The sequence below is a fragment of the Lacerta agilis genome, chromosome 6 (assembly GCF_009819535.1).
Source record: "Lacerta agilis isolate rLacAgi1 chromosome 6, rLacAgi1.pri, whole genome shotgun sequence".
In the NCBI taxonomy this organism is placed as follows: Eukaryota; Metazoa; Chordata; class Lepidosauria; order Squamata; family Lacertidae; genus Lacerta; species Lacerta agilis.
In genome coordinates this window covers 44425760-44450763 of record NC_046317.1, presented here as the reverse complement: position 1 = coordinate 44450763, position 25004 = coordinate 44425760, and the positions used below count along the sequence as shown (strand labels likewise).

Genomic DNA, 25004 nt, shown 5'->3' with positions numbered 1-25004 from the left:
ATCAATACCAAATGTAGCTAAATTTAAAAACAATGAGATCACTTTTGAGTATTCTTTCAAACTGCATGCATTTGTAGACAAAATGATTGGGTTTGAGTAACAGCCCTATCTGTCCAAGGCTTCTTGGAGTAAGGCAAATCAATAGTAGCTTTCAAAATGAAAATAAAATGATCACACTGGTAGCTGATAAAATAAATCCCACAGGGGTGTGGAGGAATTCCTGTAACCACCTTAAAAATGCTATGCTACGGCACAACCTTAGACATTTGCGGGATAGTAACAGAAGCTGCAAAAAGAGCTTAAGATGAGTTTAGTAGCAGTCTTGGGTCTCTCAAGGATTGAGGACATTTAGGAAGGAACAGCCACATGCCTCACATTACTCTTGCAGTGCTTCATGTAATATTTCTTCTCTATTCTGCTTCCTTACATTTGTCAATATATTTCCAACCAGGGCAGGGGTGTTAACTCACTTTGCATTCCAGTCTGCTTTGCGTCATGGAGTTCCGCAGCCCATTGATGAGTAACATATGTCTAACATGTGGCCAAGAAGATTCAGCCCGTGTTCACATAGGCATGGATAACTCTTCTGACCTCTGACTCAGCCTTCTGCGCCATCCCAACAGCACAGTAAAATGTGGCTAGACAGCTTAGGAACAGTCCACTAAGAGGATGCTGCCCAAATTCAAAAGATCAATACTTTATAGCTCTCTCTCACACACAGGCCTGTTCAAACATAATAAAAAAGAAACATTTATGATTCACCAGTGTTCACATTCTCATCAGGAAATTTGATACTGCTTTCCCACTCTCAATAGTGTCTCTTAAGGTACACAGTTGCACACTTGTATGTTTGGATGTACCAAGAGCTCACACAGGCCATGCTTCATCTATCAAATTTGACCATATAGAGTTCTATTAATATCTGTGTTATAGTAAGAGGCAGAAAGCCACAGGATATTGTCTCCCATATGACCAACAAGCAGCCTTTTCACACACTATAGAGAAGTGGAACGCTTAAATTCAACAACAACTGTGGCCCAAGCGAATTCCTTATTCCTTATTTAATTCTAGGCAAAAAGTCCACGTTCTGTGTGCACATGCAACAAATAAAAAACTAGTTAATATGTATGTGTGCGCACATGTGCGTACACACTCACTCATGTTCACAGAAGGGTGAAAAAGGCGGGCCATTAAGAGGCTGATGTGGTTCTGCAACTTTGGCATTCATCCCAAGCAAGATCTAGGTTGCTACATATTTTTTCAGGCAGCCAATGAGGACACATCTGCTTTGCTGAGACTTCCATTATTGGAAGAGTTTATAGCTAATTTAAACTAGTTAATGAGGTTTTGGCTTTTTTTTTTAGTTGTTTAAACTACTGAAGTAATTTCTAGCTTGCTTTCAAAACATTGGATGGTCCCCGTCCCCCCCGCATGCACAGCTGTTTGCACTTGAGGGAAATTGCTTTGGTATTTATTATTATTGATCCAGTCTTCTCTAAGCACTGCAGCATCCATAGATAGGAACATAGGGGCCTAATCAGTCCTCTCCCTCACATTTCTTCAGGTATGCATGGATTTTATAGGAATACACGCACAGCTTTCAGTTCTACAAAATAGCTGATGTGCAGAACGGCAAAGGGGGAAGGGAGAGGGGCGCATACGAAGGATATATAGCTCAATAAGAGGACATATGTTTTGCATGCAGAAGGTCCCAGGTTCAATATCTGACAATGCCAGAACTTTTGTTCTATTGCCTATTATTAGTGTAAGAGTTTGTGTCAGCATCACAACATAGGTAGGTCCTTTGTTTATGCATTATTTATTTATTACTGATAATGCAAGAGATTAGGGGGTCCTGAGTTTGGTTGGTTGCATTCAGTTGATTGCAGTGTGGCTTGCTTATATGTGTGTGGAGGGGGCAGATTGTTGGGTCAGGTTAACCATATTGATTTGTATGCTGTTGGGGGGGATGGGTCATTGTCCTGTTGTGCTGTGTATCAGTCTTTACAGCCATAGCAGGTGCTGTAACCTTCCAACAGTTTGACTTCACCCCCAAAGGCACATTCCTCCATTGTCTTCTGAGATGGATGCCAACCAACCAGTGTAGATGGATCAATGGTCTGACTCCGCATGAGGCAGCTTTCTGTGCTCCTTTGAGATCCCTTAATTTGAATAAGGAAATAAGTATTTGGTGTCACTACCAGGATCAGTTCATAGCATTGATGCCAAGTACAAACAGTGACCCAAGGTACCCCCCAAATTTGAAGAAAAATATATGCATCTAAACACTCACAGAAGGTTCTCCATCACAAATCCACACTCTGCAAAGGAGGTTAGAGTTAAGGCAAACTGATGGCTCACTCCATGGGCACACTATTGCAAACTCTGGCACACTGCCAACTAAAGTTTAATTTTTAAAATAATAATTCCCCCCCCCCAAAAAAAATCTCTTCCAAATAATTCTTTTCTGGTAATTTTCCCAGGATATTTAGACAGAGCTTGTTGCTGTTGCAGGCAGCTTGGGACAGGAGTGTACCAAAAGCATAGCAAACTATATTTTAAAAATCAGCACTTAGTCTGACATGCAGAGAATTCCATCCTCTAACCACTTATGGCAAATAGCTAAACTGCCAATAAAGGGGGCAGGGGAGAGGAATCCTCTGAATCTACCAAAGGGGGGAAAAGCAGGGTGGGTGGGTGGGTGGATCTTTTAGCTATTTAACATGCCCTTCTCACTAGTTACCCCTTTTCATGGTGATTTATGGTGCCTTGGAGGAAACCGTAAAAACCTCAACATTGACATAAAACCCAAAATTAACCTGAAATATGTACCGGTACTTTATAGCAGCTACACTCTGTTGTATTATGCTCCAAAGGTACAAACGAAGTCAAGCTGGCTTTTAGAGAGGGAATTTAAAGAGAAGACTGTGGCAAAAAAAAATTTTTTATAATGTTGCAAGTGAACCCAAGGATTGATGTTTTCTTTTGTTTTAACTTAGGTTTTGTCTTTATTTTATCTTCATTTTAAGTGGAGTTACCTGAACCAAAAGTCCCCGTGATCTACCAACATTTGTGTGTGTGTTTATCACTGCACTTAAAGAGGTTTTCATCTATTTTCCCCACATTAAGAACTTCAAGAGGACTATTTTCATTTGCATCTTAAAGTGAGACAAGGGAAAGGGGGGGGGGTACCCCAGACACCCTGTTTCAAATACATGATGAGTATGATCTTTTAAAAGAAGGCTGCACTGTCACTTCAAAGCCATTCTTGCAATTACCCCATACATTTATATAGGAGGTATTCTTTTCTGTATGAGGTAATGAGTAGTCCGGATTGTCACCGTGATTTATTAGCACATCCTCTCGAAGCAGCACTGCACCTGCATTTGCACAGATGGAACACCCACGAAGGCGGATGGTTTATTAGGGACAGCTCATCCTCAAACAACCCAGCAGCATTTTAAAAGGAAATGCTCCAAATTTAGACCTGCTCCAACAGGTGTCTTTTACTGTGTTTCTTTGTGCAACCATAAATGTCTTAAGGTGAGGCAAACAATTCCCTGCCCATAATAATCACTCTTTGAAAACAAATATATCAGCCCCCACATCCTTGAGGGGGGAGGGGGGAACGAAGACCAATGGAATTCTCATTATTTCCCCAACCCCATGGCTTGCCCAAATGCTTAAAGAGATGGAGTTTGGTGAAGTGAAGCTTCTGTGGAGTAGGAGGACACTGAAAAAAAGTCAGGAAAAATGGGCTGGGCTAGCTGCTGCCCTGCTTTGACCAATAGGGCATAAAGGGTGAGGATGGAGGTGGTGCGAAGGTGTCAGAGGCAAGGGATCCAGAATGAAATGGAGTCCTTGGTCACTTTAAGGCAAATATTTTTTCATGGACACAAAAGAGGGTACCGGGATATATTTTATCTGTGAGCTTAAGAAGATTTGTGCAGTACATGAGCAGATGATAGGCCTAAATCTCGCAAGCCTAACTCAGTGTTGGATCTACGACATGGAATTTAGAATTGAGTTGTGGGTTATGTGTGTAGCTCTATTTTAAATATTATATCTTGAGCTCATCAGATTCTATACCAGAATAATACTGACATCTAAGTAAATATTGCAGACATTTCAGTTTTCAAAATATAGGGGGATGAAACCCAACAGGATCCTCACTGTCATTTTTTTAAAAGAAAGTGAAGATCTCTAGTGCAACAGAACCTGAACAGCTAGGTGTTAATGATTCATTTATAAAATGCACATAGGGCTTAATATAAAAAAATCTTTAAGCAGCTTATATAAAATATTCAGTATTATCATCAGATCAGTCACTATTTCAACAGGTTTGGTCTCTTCCATATAAGTTCCAGCAATTTTACAGATAATCACCATATTCTGCTCCAATTTCTAAACAGTTTGGAACCTGGATATCTCATAGATTGCCTTCTTCTATATAAACCTGCCCACACAAGTTACCTTTGAAGGCCTGGCTTCAGACTCCCATTCTGCCAGAAGTGCAAGAATGATGACACAAGTTTGGTGCTTCTACTGAAAAGACCCTAAATTAAAGAACATCTTCCTCAGGGAGCCCCACCTTTCTCCTTCTCTGTTAGTTTTTAGACATCAGGTGATGACAGTTTTAGTCAAGAGGGTGTTCGGGATCAACTGAATTAACTGCTGCAGCTTTTAATTCATTTTAGTAGTTGTTACTGAGGACATTGGTTTGTTTGGGGGAGACAAACCATGAGCCCGGGTTCAGATGTAACCCTAAGCCAATCCATCATTTAACCTCTTGCAGTGCAGCAACAGCAAGGGAGAAATAAAGCAGCTGCAGTTTTCCAAATATGCACGAGCACACATACTCGTTAAACTTAGCCATGGTTTAGCTTAGTGTCATGCTCAAACTGAGCCAGTGGCTTACAAGGCTTAAGTAAACTGCATGAAGGAAGCAACATGTTTCCCCACTCTAAGATCTAGTTGAGAAAAATGTGTAGTGGATCTATCTCTAATTAAATTGGTAGCCACAATGGAAAGGGCACTCTTGGTGGTGGCTCCCAGGTTACAGAACCAGCTTTTTGTCAAGTTCAGGAACTTGATTTTTAAAAACAGACTTTTTATAAAATATCTATTTATTTAGATCAGGGGAGACAATATGGTGTACTTCCAATATTCATGGACTCCAAATCCCATCAACTCAAGCTACTTTGGTCAATAATCAGGGATAGTTGGAGTTGTACTTCAACAACATCTGGATGATACTTTTGATGTTTAAAGTGCCTGGTTTTATTTGGGTTTCTTGATTGCTGTTTAGTCTCTCTGCTCACATTTCCTTTTCACTGTTTTACTGTTGTATTATATTTTGTTTTATTTGTTGAAAACTGAAAGGAAAGTTATAAAAATGCAAAACAAACAAACAAAATATGGGTTGAAAAGAAATGCTTGAGGTAGAAATAGGATTGCTGAACCCTCAATGCAGATGATTAGGCATGCAATAGAAAGACAGTTTGAAAGCCTAAACGAAACCAACAGTGGCTTTGTTGCTTATGGTATCTTCACATTTAAATCAGTATTATTTTCTATGAAAATCAAGTGGCTTTTTGCAGTCCATGCCCCAAAGACAAGATAGAAAAATAAGTACAGTCAACAAACAATGTGTTGCATCCAATGAAATAATCTTGTTTACTCAAGTACTTGCACAACAGAACGTCCCTTCCCTCTCCTCATTCCACGTCCCTCCCCCAAATTTATTCAGAGTTTTAGAGGAACCTCCAGAACAAATGGGGAGGTTACATGGAGGGAGGAGAGAAAATAGTAGCTCTGTTATGCAAGTGGGAATCCACACATGAACAGCACAACTTCACTGGACACAATCCAACTGACTGGTAAGACATTAAGTTGCATTTGGCATATGAGCTAGCAAACAAGAACTGCATCTACAACACAACATAATCAAGAGAAAATCCTCTTCAAAAAGTGATGCAGACAACTCAGTAATCGTAGAAACATAGATTTGTATGTAGAAGTGACCCCAAGGGTCACTTAGTCCAACCACCTGCAATGCAGGAATCTAATGCAACCATGCTGATTAAGAAAGGGAACTGCATATGTTATCACACATTAAGGAACATGGTAGTTGCAACAAGTGAAAAATCAGAAGTCAAATGTTCAACATTAATCCATGGCAGAGCAGCAGTCTAGGAAGTTGTTCTAGACACCATTTAATACAAACAATGCTGAAGGGGGAAAATATTTGTGAATTGTCTGTATTGGCTGCATTTCTAAATTATATAATTATTGTCTGTTTCCAGTGCTAATCCTACTCTATCTACTGAAATTTATGAACATAAATAACTTAGGCCTATTAATTTTAATGGGTCTCCTCTGAGTAACCAGATGCAAGGCAATGCTCTCCACTCAGAGGCAGAAGATATGTAGGTATTTCTTAAGGAACCCTCCTCTGACTCCAAATTAGCTACTACCAATTACTGTTTGGGCATAGAATTAAAATTTGTAAGGGACCGAATATACATCCAGCCGAACTTATATTCCCACAACTACCTACAGGAGCTATCCTTTATTTACAATTACAACAAGTTCCTTGCTTTTCATTTCTTTTAACAACCCAATCCATTTTCAGTACCCTTAGTTATACTCTCCCATTCCAAATGAGTTGGCTGAAAGAGGAGTCCCAAAGCTTACTTCTGAAGGATAGATCTCTTAATGATAATTTCTTCATCCAGATCTGCTTCATTGGCCATGAAGAGCAACCTCTTTCCAGAGTCATCCACTCCAATGAAGTCACGTTGTTCCACTGAAGTAGAAAATCATAACACAAACATTTTACACCTGTTTTAATGCAATCTAATGATAGTTATTCCAACTGAAACACAGCATATATAAATGTCAGCAAAGTTCATTCATCAAAGCTGAAAGAATTCCTGAAAATTCTGGAGCATGTTCATGCCATTCAAGGGAGGCAGAAAAACTGAGGAAGCATTATGTGTCACCCCTGCAGCTACCTGCATCTATAATTTATAAATGATATATGTAGAGAATGCAACCCTCAGAATACTGGGTGAATTTTAGATAGAACTCCTCCCATACATTTTTGGCACTGCATCACTGCTTTAAAATTTGCCTCATTAAGAATCAGCAATAGTGAGGTTGTCATCACAAGCCGCTCTTCTCAACATAAATCAGATTATTTTTTGACATGGTTCATTACTGTGGAGAAGCTTTTCATTTTGTACAAGGATATTCTTCAACACCTAAAATCTTGGGCACATGCCTTGGTTTCCAGAATAAATTCTTGAAACAAGTCATCTCTTTAAAAGTGACAATACAAAAGTGAAAAGGGCATAAACAGCAAAGTACAGTATGGGTCTCAAGGCGGTGGCAGCTTTTTTCAAGAAACTGTTTACTCTGTCCAAGAAGAATCAAAGCAATCAATTCTAGGTTCTGGCAAGGCAAGGGTTCCATGATATAGTGGCACCCTGGACAGCTCCATAACAAGAGAGATCAAGCGTTGTTTCAGCACCAGTGAACTTCCAACAGAGCCTTAAGCTGCAGCCCTGACTAGTTAGCACTCCCTTTTCCTTTGAAGGGGCTCAATCTACTTTAACAGTCCAAAAGAACAAGACTGATTCCACCAGGACTTCTGAGCTGGCATCTATAGTGTAAGAGCAGGGCAACGAAACCTCCTCTAACTGGAGATGTACAGGAACAGGCTCCTCTAGTGTCAGAATTTCTGTCTTTAAATGAATATTTGGGGCAATTCCCACTCTGAATCCCAGGCCTCAAACCCCAAGATGGGGAGTCTGACTATGGTCAAGACATTAAGTGATTGATAACTGTTAAAACAAACTAACATACATACTTGGAATTTCTTTTTCTGTACATGTGGATATTGGAAATTTTTCAGGACAATGTGGCAACAATGCTAAGATTAAAGAGGGATTGGCAGACACAAATATGGGAAACCAGACACAAACATGGAGAACCATTTCAGCTGGCAGATTCTGCTCCAAGTTTGTGAAAACTGTCATTTTCTGCTGGCAATCCCTGTGAAAATGTGAGAGGTTTAGTATCAAGAGCACCCAATTTACCTAGCTTTTTCTTTCCTTTATGTCCTGGTACAAGCTCTGTAGGTTCATAAGCTTTCTTCATCAACATGGAGAGTGTGGCATCATTGGCTCGGAATAAGTCCACTACTTCGTGGAGAGCAACATCTGTAATCAGATCACAACTCAAAACCAACACATCTGTCTGTCAAAAGAGAAAAGAGGGGGAGAGATCATACACATGCAAACACATCTGAAATACAAATTGTCAAGGAGAAGCCAATGTGGAAGGATATCCCAACAAATATTCTTTTTTTGGACTCTGCATCAAGCTACCAGAGTTACCAATGGGCCATTCCACTAAGACATTTTACCTGTGATACTTAGTTATAGCATACAAAGCTTAAATGATTATTTTCATTTAGCATATTTCTGCTGCTGGTGCACTACCCAGAATGGATCAGTTAAACCACTCTCCACCTTTTATCAGGTTACAGAACACTAGTATCGTATAGAAGTCCCTAGTTAAAACTGCTACATTTCTTGGCTCAGTAGTAGAACATCTACTTTGATTACAGAAGGTTCAATCCCTGGCATCTCAAGGTAGAATAAGGGAAAGACCCCTTGCCTGAAACCCTGGAAAGCCAGTTGGCATACACAATACTGAGCTAGATGAACTGAGCTTCCTCTGTTCCCATGCTTCCTAGTTTGTGTGCTATGTGAGAAAATAAAGTTTACTTTATTTGATTCTCTCCTGAACCCCAAATTTCAAGATCACAACTTATCCACAGATAAAAGGAAACATGCAAAACATTTTAAATAAACAGGCACTCATCTAAAAAGCCTTGTTTTCTAAATCTCATTTAACGGGCTGTTTTTAAAAAACAAATTAAACCAACTTTCACCTTAGTTTAATTTTCACAAATTCACAGGTAAGTTATAGCACAATGATTTCTATCCAGAAGTATTTCTATCCAGAATAATATCCACTGAACTCAATGGGTGCAAAACTCCAGGTAAGCCTAAGGTTGCAATCCTATACACACTCACCTGGGAGTATGTCTCACTCAACTCAATAGGACTTAGTGCTGAGTAGATATGTATTGAATTGCACTGTCTCCAGGCACAACATTTATCCTATGTTCCTTTGCACTGATTAAGGGAATATACGAATTGCTGCTTCTGAAACCAACACACTGCTTCAGAAAGAGATATCTCTTTTGAGGAGCCCAGGGAAAATAAGGACTGAGCTTTAACTGGCTCTTCAAGGAATAATTGTTAACACCAGCCTACCACTTATGAAGTGTAAAATCTACAGAGATAGTAACATATCCAGAAGAAACCAAACTGTACAAATTCCAGAGAAAATGTGTAAGTCCACTGGTAAAACTGAAAATGTTACCATTATCAAAGTACCCATGTCCCTGCTAAAATGCTGTTTTTCAAAGATAATATTCTTCCAGTTGTCCCCTGCCCTGCCTTCAAATCAAAATTACAAAGGATAAAATACCACTTGTCCGCTTCAGAGCAACCCTACCTCAGCACAGAACTGATCCTGTGTACAGCAGAAATAAAATTCCACCATTAACTTTTGACAGTTGTAAATGGTCATAAGCTAATCTTGAACAGAGTGAAAAACACATGGAAGTGTTGAAAACTGTGAGTGCTGGGCCTGTCAAGTTCATTGTGACAGCACAAAAAAAAACTGTTGAAAATGCTTTAGCAAAAAGTTTACGGCGTAGCCGCTATTAAAGACTAGACTGTTCTTTTTCCTCTTTATTTCAAAATTGAAAAAGAATTCACATCCACGATGAAAACTACATCAGGGCCATGGACATGCCTTTAGAAACAACTATCTGGACTTGTTAACTCAATCGTGCAATTATTTAACTATGTACTTTAATCTGTCACCCTAGTAAACTGCCAACAAGGCTTTCATAATTGCGAACAGGCTTCTAGTTTTAGGATGAACTTTGGCAAAGGCTGAATGCAAGACCCCCGAGGAGCGCAAGGGAACAGAACCACCAAATGTCTGGTTGCCATCTGTTCTACCCATTTACTCTCTCAATATGTAAATAAACGTCAGAGAGCACAGGGACCAGTGAAACACACGGTTGCTAAGTAAAGCCCACATTTCTGCCTCTCCTCCTGATGAGCAGAGCAGTGGCCTCAGAGGCACGCTGAGAGTACACCATGAAAGGCTCTTTTGGGATTCAACAGCCTCCCCTTTGAAACACCAACACCCTCATAAATAAAGCCCTTACTGTCTGATGGATGCCCTTTTTCCAACGTGGAACCCCTGAAAGAATAAACTAATGGATGAATGAAAAAATAAACCAGGGGAGCACCCTAGTAGAAGGGTGTATTTTCCTTTACTTTCAATAGTTGGTGCAGTAGAAAGAAAATAAATGGTACAGTCTGTATTTTTTAAACTACATAATACAAAAATATTCGTGATGAGCCACTGATTGGAAGACAATCACACACAGAGTGCATGTCCACTAGGAAAAGGGGTGCGCACAAAAATGTGTCCCTACCACTTGATTTCATAAATTCCGCAAACGTTAAAATCCGAACAGAGCAAATCTTAATTAAAAATGTTCCACACCGGATAGAATCCGATAGATCAAACCCCAGTTATTAAAAAGGGACGCGATAAGAAGCAACACTAACTGATGCTGAAGTGGGCGCTATGTTTCAGGTTCAGTCAATGCAAAGAGAAATAAAAATCATGCAGAACAACTATACTTTCATAACATAGTTTGGGGAAGACATAAAAATTACTGTATACCTGATGTAAACACTGGGATCTAAATATTCAAAGTATCATGGGAAGCCCCACAGAAAATATAGGACCTCCAAGATCACCTATAATTATATATTTTTCATTACTTATATAAACATCCATTATTTGACACTTGTACATGAAAGCTGAACAGAAACATGGCCTTGCAGGACATCTAGTGCAATCCTTACAAGTTGAGAATGAAGGAAGACATTGTAGCAGCTTCAGAATGCTAGAACAGGACTTGAGAGACCAGGGTTCATATCCTAACTCAGCCATAAAACTCACTGGTGACATTGGGCAAGTCCCTGTCTCCCAGTCTAACCTACTTCACAGGACTGTTGTGAAAATAAAATGGGGTGGTGGTGTCATGTATGCCACTTTCAGCTCCTCTGGGAATTAAAAAGGCAGGATATAATTGTAATAATAATAAATAAATAAACACTACAGTCTCTGCTTCAATACTTTCACCAAGAAAGAAACAATTCTGGTGAATAGTCCCATTGCCAAAACTGCTTTTACCACGAAGAAGTCACTCCTAATGTTCAACCTGTTCAATCTGTGATTTAAATCAGTCAGACCTGTTCCTCAGGAAAATGTTTGTATTACTCCCACTTATAAACAGATCCCAATTTCCTTTTAGTGTGTTTTATTTATTTATTTATTTATTTATAGGCTTATATAGTACACAATAAACAAATTGTTACCCACAAAATCACTTAGGCCAAGTTCCTTGGAGGAGAAGTGGGATATAAATTTAAATTAACAACAACAGTTCAACCCATACAACTTATTTACTTAACCATTTACTGCTCTTAATACCTAACTTTTAGTATTTGAATTTTTCTACTCTGGATTTTAAAAATGTTTTTTCTGTCTTTACTGCTTTTTATGGAAATTGTTGTAAACCACCCTGGAATTTTCAATGTAGGGTGGCATATACAGTAAATGTCTTAATAAACAAACAAAATAGAATAAATAACCAGGATAAAAGGCCAAGACCTGTTCTAAAATATTTGATTTCAAGCTCAAACTTCCCAGCTATTTGATTCTCAGGATGGTGATGTTCTTGTTTCTCTTCCCCATAAAAAGTGCACTGCCAAAACTAGTTATTTGAAAGGAGCACATGCTACATATGGGGAACACCTGCAACACTCCCCCATACATATTCCTTTCACCCCATACATTTGTGCTTGGGATTCATGCCAGCTTAACAGTGGTTAGACTAAAAAAAATGGGGGAACCTGTCTGTCCATGCCAGCAAAGGCTTGCTTTTTGCTGCTAATAACCATATCTATAGAGAGCTGAAATTGGGTTTTGGCTGAGGAAAGGACAGGAAAGATGCAACTACACTCTGGTTAATCTAATCATCCCATTCAACCCCCAACTACACTAGAGCACTTTCTCTCTCTCTCTCAGGTCATTCTGGCTATTTAAAATCTGGCATGCTGCAGAAGTGTGAATTAGTCAGAATTGCAGGGGGTAGGGCGGGGGAGGAAGAGCCCTGGTGAGCAAATAGTCCCCTTCCCTGCCAGCCAAACATAAATCTGGAAGATTTAAATGCATCTATTAAAGTATTTATGTCCTACCTTTCCACTTGAAAAAAAATGCCTAAGGTGGTTCAGATCATAATTTTAAAAAGTCAGAATATAAATACACAAGGGAACAAAGACAGGAAATGCAGATCTTAAAAAATGCTAAGAGGCCAAGCGCTGGTCACGTAAAAGGCCTGCTGGAAAGGAAATGTCTTCATACAGGGACAGAATGTTATCAAGGAGAGGGCCAGACAGATCTCCCTCTCTCACTCACTCTTGAGCAGGCTTCCTCAACCTCGGTCCTCCAGATGTTTTTGGCCTACAACTCCCATGATCCCTGGCTAGCAGATCCAGTGGTCAGGGATGATGGGAACTGTAGTCTCAAAACATCTGGAGGGCAAAGTTTGAGGAAGCCTGCTCTTGAGTGTGCAGGGCAACAAGAACCACAAGCAACTGCAGGGATACTGCTCAGCTGAAATGGAATGAAATGCATCTTTTAAATCTAGATATTGATGGTATTTGAATTTGAAGCTATTTTGGCTCTGTACTTTCTAGATTCCTAGTTGGACACAATACTACTACTACTAATTTATTATTTATACCCTGCTGATCTGGCTGGGTTTCCCCAGCCACTCTGGGCGGCTCCCAACAGAAGTTGTAAGTTATCACTCATTTTAATATGATCTCACACTTTTGGAGTAATAAACTGATACATACACATGCAAGAAAAAAGAACAAATTTATCCTAAAATACAATTATTTGTTTGTTTATCCCCATTTTACTAGTGGTTGGGTTGAACAGACCATTTTCAGCATCAGTGTCTTTTCCTCTCAGTTCACTGACTTACCAAGCGATGACTGATGCTTAGGAGGAAAGGAAATGTATCAAGCTTGTTGTGATCTACAGAACTGCAGTAAGTAGGTCAAGAACTCAAATAAAACTTTCCTTCCCACAAACCTCATAATTCAACATGAAATACAAATCCTTCTACATTTCTTCACAGCACTGACATGGTCTAAGACTTATATAAATCTCATCAATGAAATGTCTATCAATTAAGCATTTTCCCGACCCTCAGTATAGGCTGTAGTGAGATCTTTGTTCACCTGTTGAGCATCTCACACATCTGAAATAGAACTCTATCTGGACAGTGAAAACTCTCTACGTCTGCATGAAAAAGCATTTCAATTAATGCACCGTCCTCATCACTAGACTTGGTATGCCTCATATAAACCCACTTCTACCAATAATATCAGAAAACCAAAGTCTCACAGGAGGAACACATGGCATGGTTGGTTGCCACGCTCTTAATGCTCCTCCTGGGAATAGGAGAAATGCTAGCATGGGAAGAAAACTTTTCCCACAAGATCTCTGTCTTTTTACCAAATGGCACATGTAACAAAGGAAAATGTTGGAAGAAGTCCTTGCTGCATATGGTAGAAACCCAAACCACATAGAGCCACAGATGTGACCAGGAAGTACAGCTCCTTGACAAATATAGGATAATAGTTCTCCTATTTTCTTTGTCTTCTGCCACATCCTTTTAATTAGGCAGATATAACTGGATCATTTGGACTATTTGATGAGAGTTTAGAATATGAAGCTCGTACTGTATGCTGGAGTATATGCATGCGTTCCCATATATTTTATTTTGTTTTTCCTAAGTATTTCTCATGCTGTTAAGTTCTTCTCCGCCTTGTGTCACTAGCTATACTCTGGCCAGCTATTAAGTTGCAGCGTTACAGCAATGGAAAATTTTTACATTTTCCTTTCTCAATGAGTTCTTAGTTGGGTGATGGAAGCCCTGACTAACAAACAGCAAACCAGTCTTCATTATTTAACCTTCCATTTTTGCTAAGACATTGACTATGAAATAATATTCTGTCAGATGGACTACCTGGTTTCTCCTTATTTTTTTCAAAGTAAAGTTTTTTTTAAAGGCTCACAATTCTTCCACAGATGAAGAGAGAGGGGAATAATGTCTCAGGACAGCTAAACAAAGACTGAGAATCCAGATCTTGTTTGGTATGTACATCTTTTGGAGCCACATTGTGGAAATTGTGATGTCACAGCAGTGGTCTGTATGCTGCTGAGGATCACTGATCCGTGTAGTCTTGGATGGAGCAGCTTAGCGCTTCACTTCCTCTGTTGAAAAATCTCCTTTCCAAACATATGATGTAAGAAGGCTCACTGTAACGGCTGGGAGGTGGAATCTGAATCTCTTGTACAGTTGACGAGAACTTGGTGACCATGGAAAGAAAAACTTCAAACTCATATTAGGGATATTTTTGGACTGTTTTGGTGGATTTTTTTTTATGAAATTCATCTATGAAGAGACAAATGGGACCTTTTCCTCCCTCAATTAAGGAGTAAATTTTGAAAAAGATAAACAAAGCAGTTAGTTTTCTTAAAGCATTTCACCAGACTCCTTTAGTGAGGCTGAAAGTACATTCTCTGTACTTTAAGGCTGCAGTGCGTCCCTCTAAAATACAAATAAAAATTGCTTTGCCTCACTTACCTCTCTTGATGGCTCCATGGAGACTCTTGTGCTTTGCATATGATGTTAACACATTGTACAGCAAAAAAATAAGGATTCAAGGGATTGGCAGTGGAGTACATAACGTAAAAGAGTGGAAATAGCCCAGTTTGGAGCCCAATTCTGATAGTGGAACACATGTGAAAATCATTAGGTCATAAAGTGAAATACCGGTATGCATACATTTTTCAGGAAAGAGCCATAAGCAGAAACAGGCAGGAGTCTAACTATCTCTTTGCTAATATTGCATATGAATTCATTCTCAAGTATTGTGGATTTTAGGCAAGAGAAACTCAATCTGAGAGGGCTACTATGGAAGATTTGGAGATCAAGTGATATTATGCTTATTAGTTTTTCTAAACAGTACAAGTTTCTTTTATGGGCTGTTAATACAAAATTCCCAACATGTGTGATGGGGATACACAGTTGTATTTATCTGCTCTGATGCTATGCAAAGATCTTGACTTGTAGAGTTATAATCATCATGGCAAGGAAGGTGATGGTCCCAATTCGATTTGAAGAGAAGCATAATTGCTGCTGCTGTAGAAGAGGAGAAAGCTGGCAGGTTGCATATCCTGGATCTTCAAGGCTCTCATTGAAGCTCTTTAAAGGTGGCATACATTAATTTAGACTTCTTAGGCTTGGAGTTGTCATTATAAAGTCTGAAGTAGTGGAATGTTATGGTTATAAGAAGAATGGCGATGGGAGTCAGCATTCCAGTAATGTATGAAATGGTAGGTAGCACAAGAGAAGGTTCAAGGGTAAAGATGGAAGATGGAGAAGCAAGTTACAGTGCTATAAAGTCATGGGACTTGTGGAGTAGCACTTCAAGAAGAAGAAAAATATCTTGGCAGCAGTGGTTTTAATGAAAAGTACTTTTAAATCTCAGAAAACTGAATGATGAAATTTTGTCCAGGTTTAGACTTCCCACTTCCTGCCAGGTGGGAAGGGGGCACATGGAGTGATTTGGGCACAATGCCTCAAAACATTGGAAGGCAATGGATATCCTTCCACCCCAGCTCAAAAAAATTACTTATACTGAGAAGTCAAATCTTAGCCCTTCAAGTTGAAAACAAATTCTGTTCACAACAGCTGTGATAATAAAAGTTTTCACTTCATCACATGGTAAACAGATACACAAGTCGCATCAAAACAGAGTACCAGGTGGAACATGTGGATCATTTCATGGCCTAAGGCAGCAATGAGAAACCTGTGACCCTGCAAATGTTGTAGGACTCCAGTTCCCATCAATCCCAGCCACCATGGCCATTGGTAAGATATGATAAGAGAAGGAATTCAGCGACAGCTGGAGGGCTACAGGTTCCCTACTGCTGGCATAAGGTGACCTGGAATTCTCTTGAATTTACTGAGGATCCAACAGCATAAGCTCCATTGATTTCCGATATATACCTGTATAAAAAATCAGGATATTTTATACTACAGGTGTCACTATCGTTCACTCACCATTGTAAGAAATTCAACTGTTTTAAAAAGTAAAGAGTTAGCCTCATTTTCCATTATGAAAAATATTTGTTTGTCCAAGAGTACTTAATTTGTAATGAAAAGAAGTTTCAACATACAATAGATACGTCTTGGCAAAGTCTGGGATCAGAATGCCAATATGCTAACAATCACAAACTGCTTCTTTAGCTTCTTCACACTAACTCCTTTCCACCCTCTCAGCTAGTTGTCAGTTATGCACTTTCCTATGTTTTCCACTTGCATTACAGATATTACACCAAATGACTTGCTATGGAATTACTGCAATGGCCAGGACTTCCAGGAATCTCCTTGGGAAGATGACCTGCATTGTACATTATGATGACTTCAACGGGTTTATGAACCCCTTTAAAAATAAAATAAAATGGAAGCACTCAATGTTACAAAGGCACACAGAGAGCAAGACAGTGAGAGAGAGCGCTAAAATGTCTGCAAATGAAAGCTATTTCTACAAAAGACTTAAACCAAAGACAGACAGCACTGGGCAGCCAATGAACAGAATTCAGTATAGCTTCCAGACCCTCTTAATCAGGCACCCCCAAACTTGGCCCTCCAGATGTTTTGGGACTACAATTTCCATCACCCCTGACCACTGGTCCTGTTAGCTAGGGATGATGGGAGTTGTAGTTCCAAAACACCTGGAGGGCCGAATTTGGGGGTGCCTACTCTTCATAGTCCCCAGAGATATTTGTATCTTCCTTTTCCTGTATCATTAACAGAGTAAAACTAATTGGAAAAAATATAATAATTTTCATAAATACAAACAGAAAAATGTACCCATTCAAGTAGTATATTATATTCATATAACTGCTTCAGTCACAAGAGTTGGGCTTTCCCATTACATATCTTGGCATTAATTGTATGTATGTAACATTGAAGGTAACTTTAAGATCCACAGATAATGCCTTCAAAAGCCATACTAGGCAATTTGCTCAGGTGTCTCTCTAAAGTTTACCCTTTTTACAAAGGCTAAGAAGAAATCTGAAGGTTACTATGAGGATCTTATTAGTGAAGAGCTCCACTGCACTTCTTAGCTTTCGACTATCTTTTTATATTCCTTCCCTTTAATCTTGCCTCCTCTCCTAAGCCTCTGAAGAAGAGTTCTAGAGAGGACCAAGTGAAACAGAGGAACCTTTAGAAATCAATTTACGTGGCTCCCATAGAATCATTGCAGCTGCTAGCCAATGGAGTCTAACATGTGCAGAGTCATGTGAAAATAATTCCTAAACAAAGTGTCTGGTAAGACCAGGCTTCCTCAACCTCAGCCCTCCAGATGTTTTGAGACTACAATTCCCATAATCTCTGACCACTGGTCCTGCTAGCTAGGGATCATGGGAGTTGTAGGCCAAAAACATCTGGAGGGCCGAGGTTGAGGAAGCCTGGGTAAGACACCACAGGAATGAGTATTGCAACATCACTGAAACCCTTGGAAAACTGCTGTGTTAGAACATGGTTTTGGCATCAGCTTGCTGAGGATCTACCAGAATTTGTTACATACAACACTGGTACATAATGCACATTTGCTATACTCCAGCCCAAGCCTGTGACATCATGGCTTATGCTGCTGGATAGCATGACTTAGGAAATAGGATATTGTGCACAGCCATTCTTATCCTATCTAAACACACAACAAATCTGCAATCAAGCAGAAAATCCCACACACAAACTTGTACTTTTAAATTAAAGGGAAGAATAAATACCAGTAAATGTGAGGAAACCACTTGAACTGGCGTAACAAACAATGTACCATGTCTCCAAATGTATGTACCTTTAATGTATTTTAAGCAAGACAGCTGAGTGCACATGAAATAAAAAAAAATTCAGATTTTTTGTAATAACACTGAAAAATCCCATGCTAAAAGTGACATGGCATTCCCAACCCTAAAATTCTTTTATTAAAATTTCTTGTGCAGCTCTGGAACAAGAGCAACTCAAAAAACATCTGGATTGTTTGTTGTGTTTCAGTAAGACAGCCAATTCACATTTAAACTGACCTGGGGAGGGTATTTTATTTGCTGTTTTTAAACATTTTGGATTTTTAATTTTGTTTGAAAAACATTGCTTTTATTTTAATTGGAATATTTTGAAACTGTGTTTTACAGTCAGTTGGTGGGATACAAATCCAACAAACCAAACTGTTTTACAAGGCTTTTCTCCACTTTGTTACTCAGCACCTGGGATGAATTCCAGAATATATTGAGTCCCCATTGTCTGCTTGCCTATTTGAAAAAGATTTTAACCAGTCAAACTGGGAAGGTCTAATGTATGGCTAGAGAAGAGAGAGAACACAACTGCCATGAGGTAGCCACCTGAGATTCCAGATTTGAGGAGGCATTTGCATCAGCTGCGTGGGAAAGAGCAAGTAAACCATTTCATTTCAAAGGCAGCTTGTATAGAAGAATATTTCAGCAGATCATGTCCCATTTTAATTACTAGGAAAGGCACTATTTGCCTTTGGCCAGCTTTGCTAAAGGCTATAATAAGACACCACAATCTTTCACATGAGGAAGTAGCACAATAATGGGCAAGGCAACCACTTAAATAAGTAGTTTAAGATTATGCATAAATATCTGAGAAAATACTTGGATATTAGCTAGCAATGGTGTTTATGCAATGGAGATTATATAATTGTAACAAAATATCTTACAAGAGGGAAAGTACTGAAGGCAAGAAACAGTGTGAAAAAGTTTGGTTTACATAGGCTCTGGTTTGGGTGGGGTTTTTTTTCCCTTCATAAATCTAAAACGTTTTTTACAAAGCTGTTTTACCAGTATCTGACTTACACCATGAGAAATGCACAAAAATGGTAAGAATCCATCCTTTTCGTTTCTGTGTTTCAAAAGGATTAAGTCTCTTAGAAGAATTATTAGGCATCTGGAGTGAACATACAGTATTTATATTACTCGATTTGGGAATAAGGGTATTAAACAAAACAAATAATGGAATGAATATTTCACATTTATTTATGTGTTGCATTTATATCCCACCCTTCCTCCAAGGAGCTTAGGATGGTGTACATGACCTACTTGTTCAAATGTTGAATTATCTTAAAGATGCTGTGCCCAGAGATTTACTGAAATGAACAGGAAATCTATTCACTGAAACACTGAAATTCACTCAAGTACGATATAATGGAGAAATAGTAAGTTCAAAAACATATCCATGACTTTACAATGTCTGGCAGATTGCTAAAATTATAAAATTATTGGCTGCATATAGACATTACACTATAATTCAATGAGACAAGAACAAGCTGCAGAAAACCTCTGGCTACCATGTTCTCCCCCTGCTTCCCCGCTCTGCTATGAAGTGAAGATTGGATGCTTTTAGTTTCACAGCACCAGTTCAACCACAGTTTACAGTTGGAATAATGTTAACTATGGTTCCTTTAAATAAGCTAGTTTCATAACTCATGGCACAAAGTTGACTTGTTTCAAACCATAGTAAGCCACAGTTTGTCAGATTTCGATAATACAACAACCACAATAGAAGCAAATGCTCCCAAACTCCTTCTCACAGTTGCATTGGAGAGCAAATAAGGCAAAGGTTCGCTGCAGCTCATTTTATCATACTAAATTGTGATTTAGTATGATGCATGTACCATGATTAAAGAACAACCATTAATCTGATACAGGAAATCTAGATACTGGATATGGGAAATCTAATTCTTTTTTTCAGTACTATGATACTTTCTTATATTTCATTTTAAGTTCTTATATTTATTTATTTTTAAGTTTATTTTATTTCTTCATTATAGAACACTTATTTGTACTAATTGTGTTATTGGCTTTTCCTTATACACAACTGCATTATCCTTATCTACTAAAAACAATGTTAAATGAATAATTTAAAGTAAAATTTAAAACTACAGTAATACCTTTATTTTCTCATGAATATGCCGCAGTGAGTCTGCAGTCCCCATATCGGCATCATCAGTAATACATACAATATCAAGCTTCAGCTTCGTCTCCAAGTTTAGCACTTTCTGAACTTCTTTTGTTGTAACCACAATGACTTCTAAAGTGCAGAAGAAAAAGTCATATGAATACAACTATGAAAAAGTTATAACATTATTATGCTCATCTACTGAACTGAATATGAATCAATCAAAGCTCGTTCCCCCCCCCCAAGAAATGATAGACCAGCTGCTATTGTGGGAAATCTAAAAAAAACTGCTTTTTGCTGACTAAAAATTATCTGCAGTAGAATATGTACAGTTAATATGTATAGTTAATATTTCCTGGAGTTAAGTATTTTTTGACACTAGTTTTATATTTGTGACACAGGAGCCTTGCAGACAATAGTCTCACCTAAAGAAGCTCACAATTAAAGTATAAGAATGTTACCAAAAACGTAAGGAGAACATGAAGAAATAGTAGCACCTCTGCTCATTGTGGCATTCCATGGACTCAAATGGACAGCTCAATATTTACATGAATAGATCATGTTTGAAACATGTGACTTTATAGGTATGTAAGAACACTTCACTCTGAAGAATATCTAGAATGCTTAGTTTGGATGCAGGAAATACAGGTCCAACTATTCCATTAGGCTATTAATCACACACCTTGGGTAAACCATCAACTCTCAGGGTCACTTGTTAGGGGCGGCAAAACTTATTGGGTAGGTTTGGCCAATGTCAGATCTCTGGCAAGGGTACCTGTATGAGAGGAGCAATTGAAGAACATCTGTTTCCCAGTACCCCACTTTGCAGCTATCACATTTCAGGAGAGCAGGGCCAGGAGCCAGATGACATAACTGTTTAATACCATAAGTAGTACCTGATATTCCAGATTTACTATTGCAGAAGCAGTAATCTACCTATAAATCCGATTTTACTACTGTGAATTGCCCTGAGAACTATTAGGGCAGAAAAGCAGTATACAAACAACAATTTACTATTTGAAAGCTATACCTGGAAAATGTTACCTATGCACTTGGAAGAAAGGTACTTTAAACTAACTGCAAGCCACAATCTGGTGAATCATATTAAAATGAACCAAACTATTCTAGAGAAATCCAGACTCCGCATAGCTGCCCCATATTAAATAGCCTCTTGAGAGAGACATATATGATTTATATTTAATTGTGGTGGCAACCTAAAAAGATGCATATATTCAATTTTTTCCTGTGTTTTTATCACAGAAGTTGGCCCTACAAGAAACCCAAAACTTTAAACTTTCCCAAACTCAAAAGGCATTTTTGAAACTTGGCACAACAGTTTTAAAACAAAAGATAATGCTGCTGATGTGCACTGTTTTGCTGCTGGCATGCCAAATCCCCAGAATGAAAAGGAGTAAGAATAATTTTGGCATATGCATCCCTCTGGATCATGGCCTTACTATAAAACACTCAAATATAACACCAATGCATATAACCCTACACTTAAATATAGGAATTACCAAGCTATATAAATCACAAGATAAGAATATAAGAAAAGCTTTTCAGGACCAGAACAGAGATCCATCCAGTGCAGCCTTGCTCAACCTTGGGTCCCCAGATGTTTTTGGCCTACACTCCCATCATCCCTAGGTAGCAGGACCAGTGGTCAGGGATGATGGGAGTTGTAGGCCAAAAACATCTGGGGACCCAAGGTTGAGAAAGGCTGATCCAGTGCCACATCCTGTTCTGCAGAGCAACCAACCATTCACCTCTGTGGAAGCCCATAAGCAGGACTTGAGCGCAATTTTCAAGTAATTCTCCCATTATTGTTCCACAGCACCTGCTGTTCCACAACACCAGTGTTCAGAGACACTGTTCCTCTGATCCTGGGATCATGACTAGTACCGGTAGCCACTGATGGCTTTTACTATCCATGAATATGTCTAATTCCACTTTAAAACTGACTACATTAGAGGCCATTCCCAGATGCTGTGGTAGTGAATGCCATAGTTTAACTATATGTTGTGTGATCCCCTCCCTCAGAAGTCCATTGAAGAGCAGGGGTGACAGTCTGGGTTTATTTGCCCTGCATATATGAAGCAAAATCCTCCAGATTTTTCTTCTTCTTTGTAGCTCATTCCTACACCTGCTGCAAACAAGAAATACAATGCCATCTCTCTTTTCTTTCTGACATTATGTGTAATTTGTTCACACTACAAGCCATCTTATTATAGGCATTCTGCAATGTTTGCTGCTCACCTTCAAAACCAACTTGTTCCAGCAGATTGAGCGGGTACCATATTAAGGGTTTATTGCCAATAGGTAAGAGAGCTTTAGGGATGCTTGAGGTCAGATCCATCATGCGGGATCCACCACCAACCGCCATCACCACTGCTTGAAACTCCATGGCAATGATCTGGAAAGACAAATTAGAGAACAATCTAGAAACAGAATCAGCAAATAGGCAGTCTCCTATGGAAGAAAATGAAGAGCTAGTGTCACCCTGAGGCAACTGCCCCTGAACTTATCTACAGGCTTCTACACTGCTTTGGAGCACAACCATCACCCCAATCTCTGATTTACAAAGCGTGAGACAATTAACAGGCTCCCAACCAGGCTACATTGCTTCCAAAGGATGCCTACCTCAGAGCTGAACTGAAATTTTGAAACACAATGATCCAGTTTATAAAACCAGAGGGGCCAGACCTGAATCTTCTGGGACAGGGCAGGCTGTGGGGAAAACTCAGGGGAAACTCGAGGGAAACATACTCTTCATATGCCCAGAGGCTTTTCATTTGCTTCATGCTGAATTTTACTTTTACTTTGTGTTTACAGTACTTGCCTTACTCGGTTGGCCTGGCGAGGGCTAGAAATTCAGGCAAACAAGCCAAGGGCGTCCCACAACTGAGCTCTGGTATTAAAGCCTGTTTGCAGCGCCCACGGACTTCAGCCCCTGGCCTCAAAAGCAAACGAGGCGGGGTTTGATGTCCCCTGGCAACTTCGGCCTCCTTTATTATGCTGGATAGCTTGAAGATGGCCGAGGTCCCCCTTGCCCAGTCACAGCGAAGAAACCCCCGGTAGGCTCGCCGGGCCTTGGCGCACGGGCTTCGCAGCCCAACACACCCCTCACCTTGTTACCTGGAAACCAAAGGCTGCCGGTTAGTCCCCTGTCAGAGTGACAAGAAACCAATCGCAGTGACTTCCCCTTCCTTCGGGGTCGCTTCCGCGCCTGCGCCGCCGCAACGTGCATAGGCTTGCGCCAGCGTGTTTACCCACGGAGCGAATCGATGAGCAACCCCTCAGGAAGAGCGCCGAACAACCAATCCTCCTCCTTGCGGGCGGGGAAAATAAGCCGGGGCGCGAAGAGCGCCGAGCTATCGATTTCCGCAAGGGCAGCAACGCCGATCTGCCGATTTCCTAGGAGCGTCTTTCTGAAGCTCATTCGGATAGGAGCTCATTCCCAGCTGCTCGAGGGAGGGGAGGCGGGTGGAGTGGCTTGCTGCCTCTTGCTTCCGAAGTATAACTCTCAAAGAATAAAATATCGACCGTTTATCGTTGGGGAACCTGCGCCCCTGCCCCGTTGTTAAACTGCAGCTCCCCTCAGCTGCAGAGCAACATAGCCTGCGATGGTCAGGGATAATGGGAGTTGTAGTCCAGGAACATCTGGGCTGAGTAAAGGCGGATTCGAATGGCGCAAGTCAATCCGCACAACCTGGCGCGGATTTATCTTTCTCTGTGTGTGTGCTTGCCGTTGACTACTTTTGCCTGATGCGAAGCAGTGAAACTTGAAATCTCACGTTGTTTCAGATTAGAATATCTGCCAATATAGATACTGTAGTGAGTCTGACTGGGTTTTGTCAAAATTGGCTCTGGAATACCTGCATGTTTCTGAAATTTGAGTTTTATTCCGGCTAGTGGTAACCGAGGTTCAATTATAAACACAGCTGCCACAGGTAACGGTTTAGTGACAGATGCAAATCCAGGGTTGTGGAAAGTTCCCAGCCTTTCTGCAGAGAAACACTGAAATATCAGAGAGGCTTTCAAAACAAATCTGTTGGCTGCTCACTATTATCATCTCCAGAAAATGAGGTGAAAAATAAGATTCATATTCAGCTACCGTTTCATTCTTTTGTTTTGTTTTTTGTTTTTTGCATCAGTGCATGTACAGAAGGCTTCAAGATGCTGGAGAAGATAGCAAAATTAGAAAAAAGGAAGCATATATACATTGACTCTAAAACAAAGAGTAACAGCACAATGTAAAAACAATTTTAAAAACTGACACACGAAACTGCAGTGCAAAAGATCTAAAAACTACTAAAAAGATTTTCCTAATACCCTGTGGGAATGAAAAAGGGTCTACCTGGCACTGAAAGCCCACAACATGAATCAGTGCCATGTGAGCCTCTCTAGGGAACAGCACTCCAGAATCATGATTTAGTTGCAGAAATCTTACACAGAAGTTAGATTATATTCTGTCTTTATTGAACATTTACTTTGCTTGAAGGGTGGCTATATAACATTGAGCATTCTTCCCGATTTGCCACTCGGGTGTCTTCCTGTTTCCTTTCAATGCATTTCCCTATCACTTTCCAAATCAGAAAAAGCCCAACCCTTTTTAAGAGTGGATTTGCTGCACTAGGGTGACTGAACCTTTTAATCAACTTTAATTGCACAAACCTTTGGTATGCGCTTAACTCTTTCCCATGAA

At 39.7% G+C, this 25004-nt stretch overlaps 1 protein-coding gene across 2 annotated transcripts in view; it reads right to left on the bottom strand.

Annotated features, from left to right (window-relative positions):
- EIF2B3 (eukaryotic translation initiation factor 2B subunit gamma) overlaps positions 1 to 23568 on the bottom strand; it is a 78014-nt gene extending 54446 nt beyond the window's left edge. The window contains exons 1-5 of one of the 2 annotated variants that reach the window (XM_033152270.1): positions 23427 to 23568; positions 22556 to 22712; positions 20292 to 20431; positions 8103 to 8262; positions 6697 to 6808 (exon numbers count right to left, since the gene is read on the bottom strand). In XM_033152270.1, the coding sequence (XP_033008161.1) occupies positions 6697 to 6808; positions 8103 to 8262; positions 20292 to 20431; positions 22556 to 22712; positions 23427 to 23546 (689 nt within the window). In that variant the 5' untranslated portion in view covers positions 23547 to 23568. Of the gene's footprint in view, positions 1 to 6696; positions 6809 to 8102; positions 8263 to 20291; positions 20432 to 22555; positions 22713 to 23138; positions 23386 to 23426 lie in introns of those variants that run through there. The other variant, XM_033152271.1, reaches the window with a different exon arrangement.
- Between the last annotated feature and the right edge of the window lie 1436 nt (positions 23569 to 25004).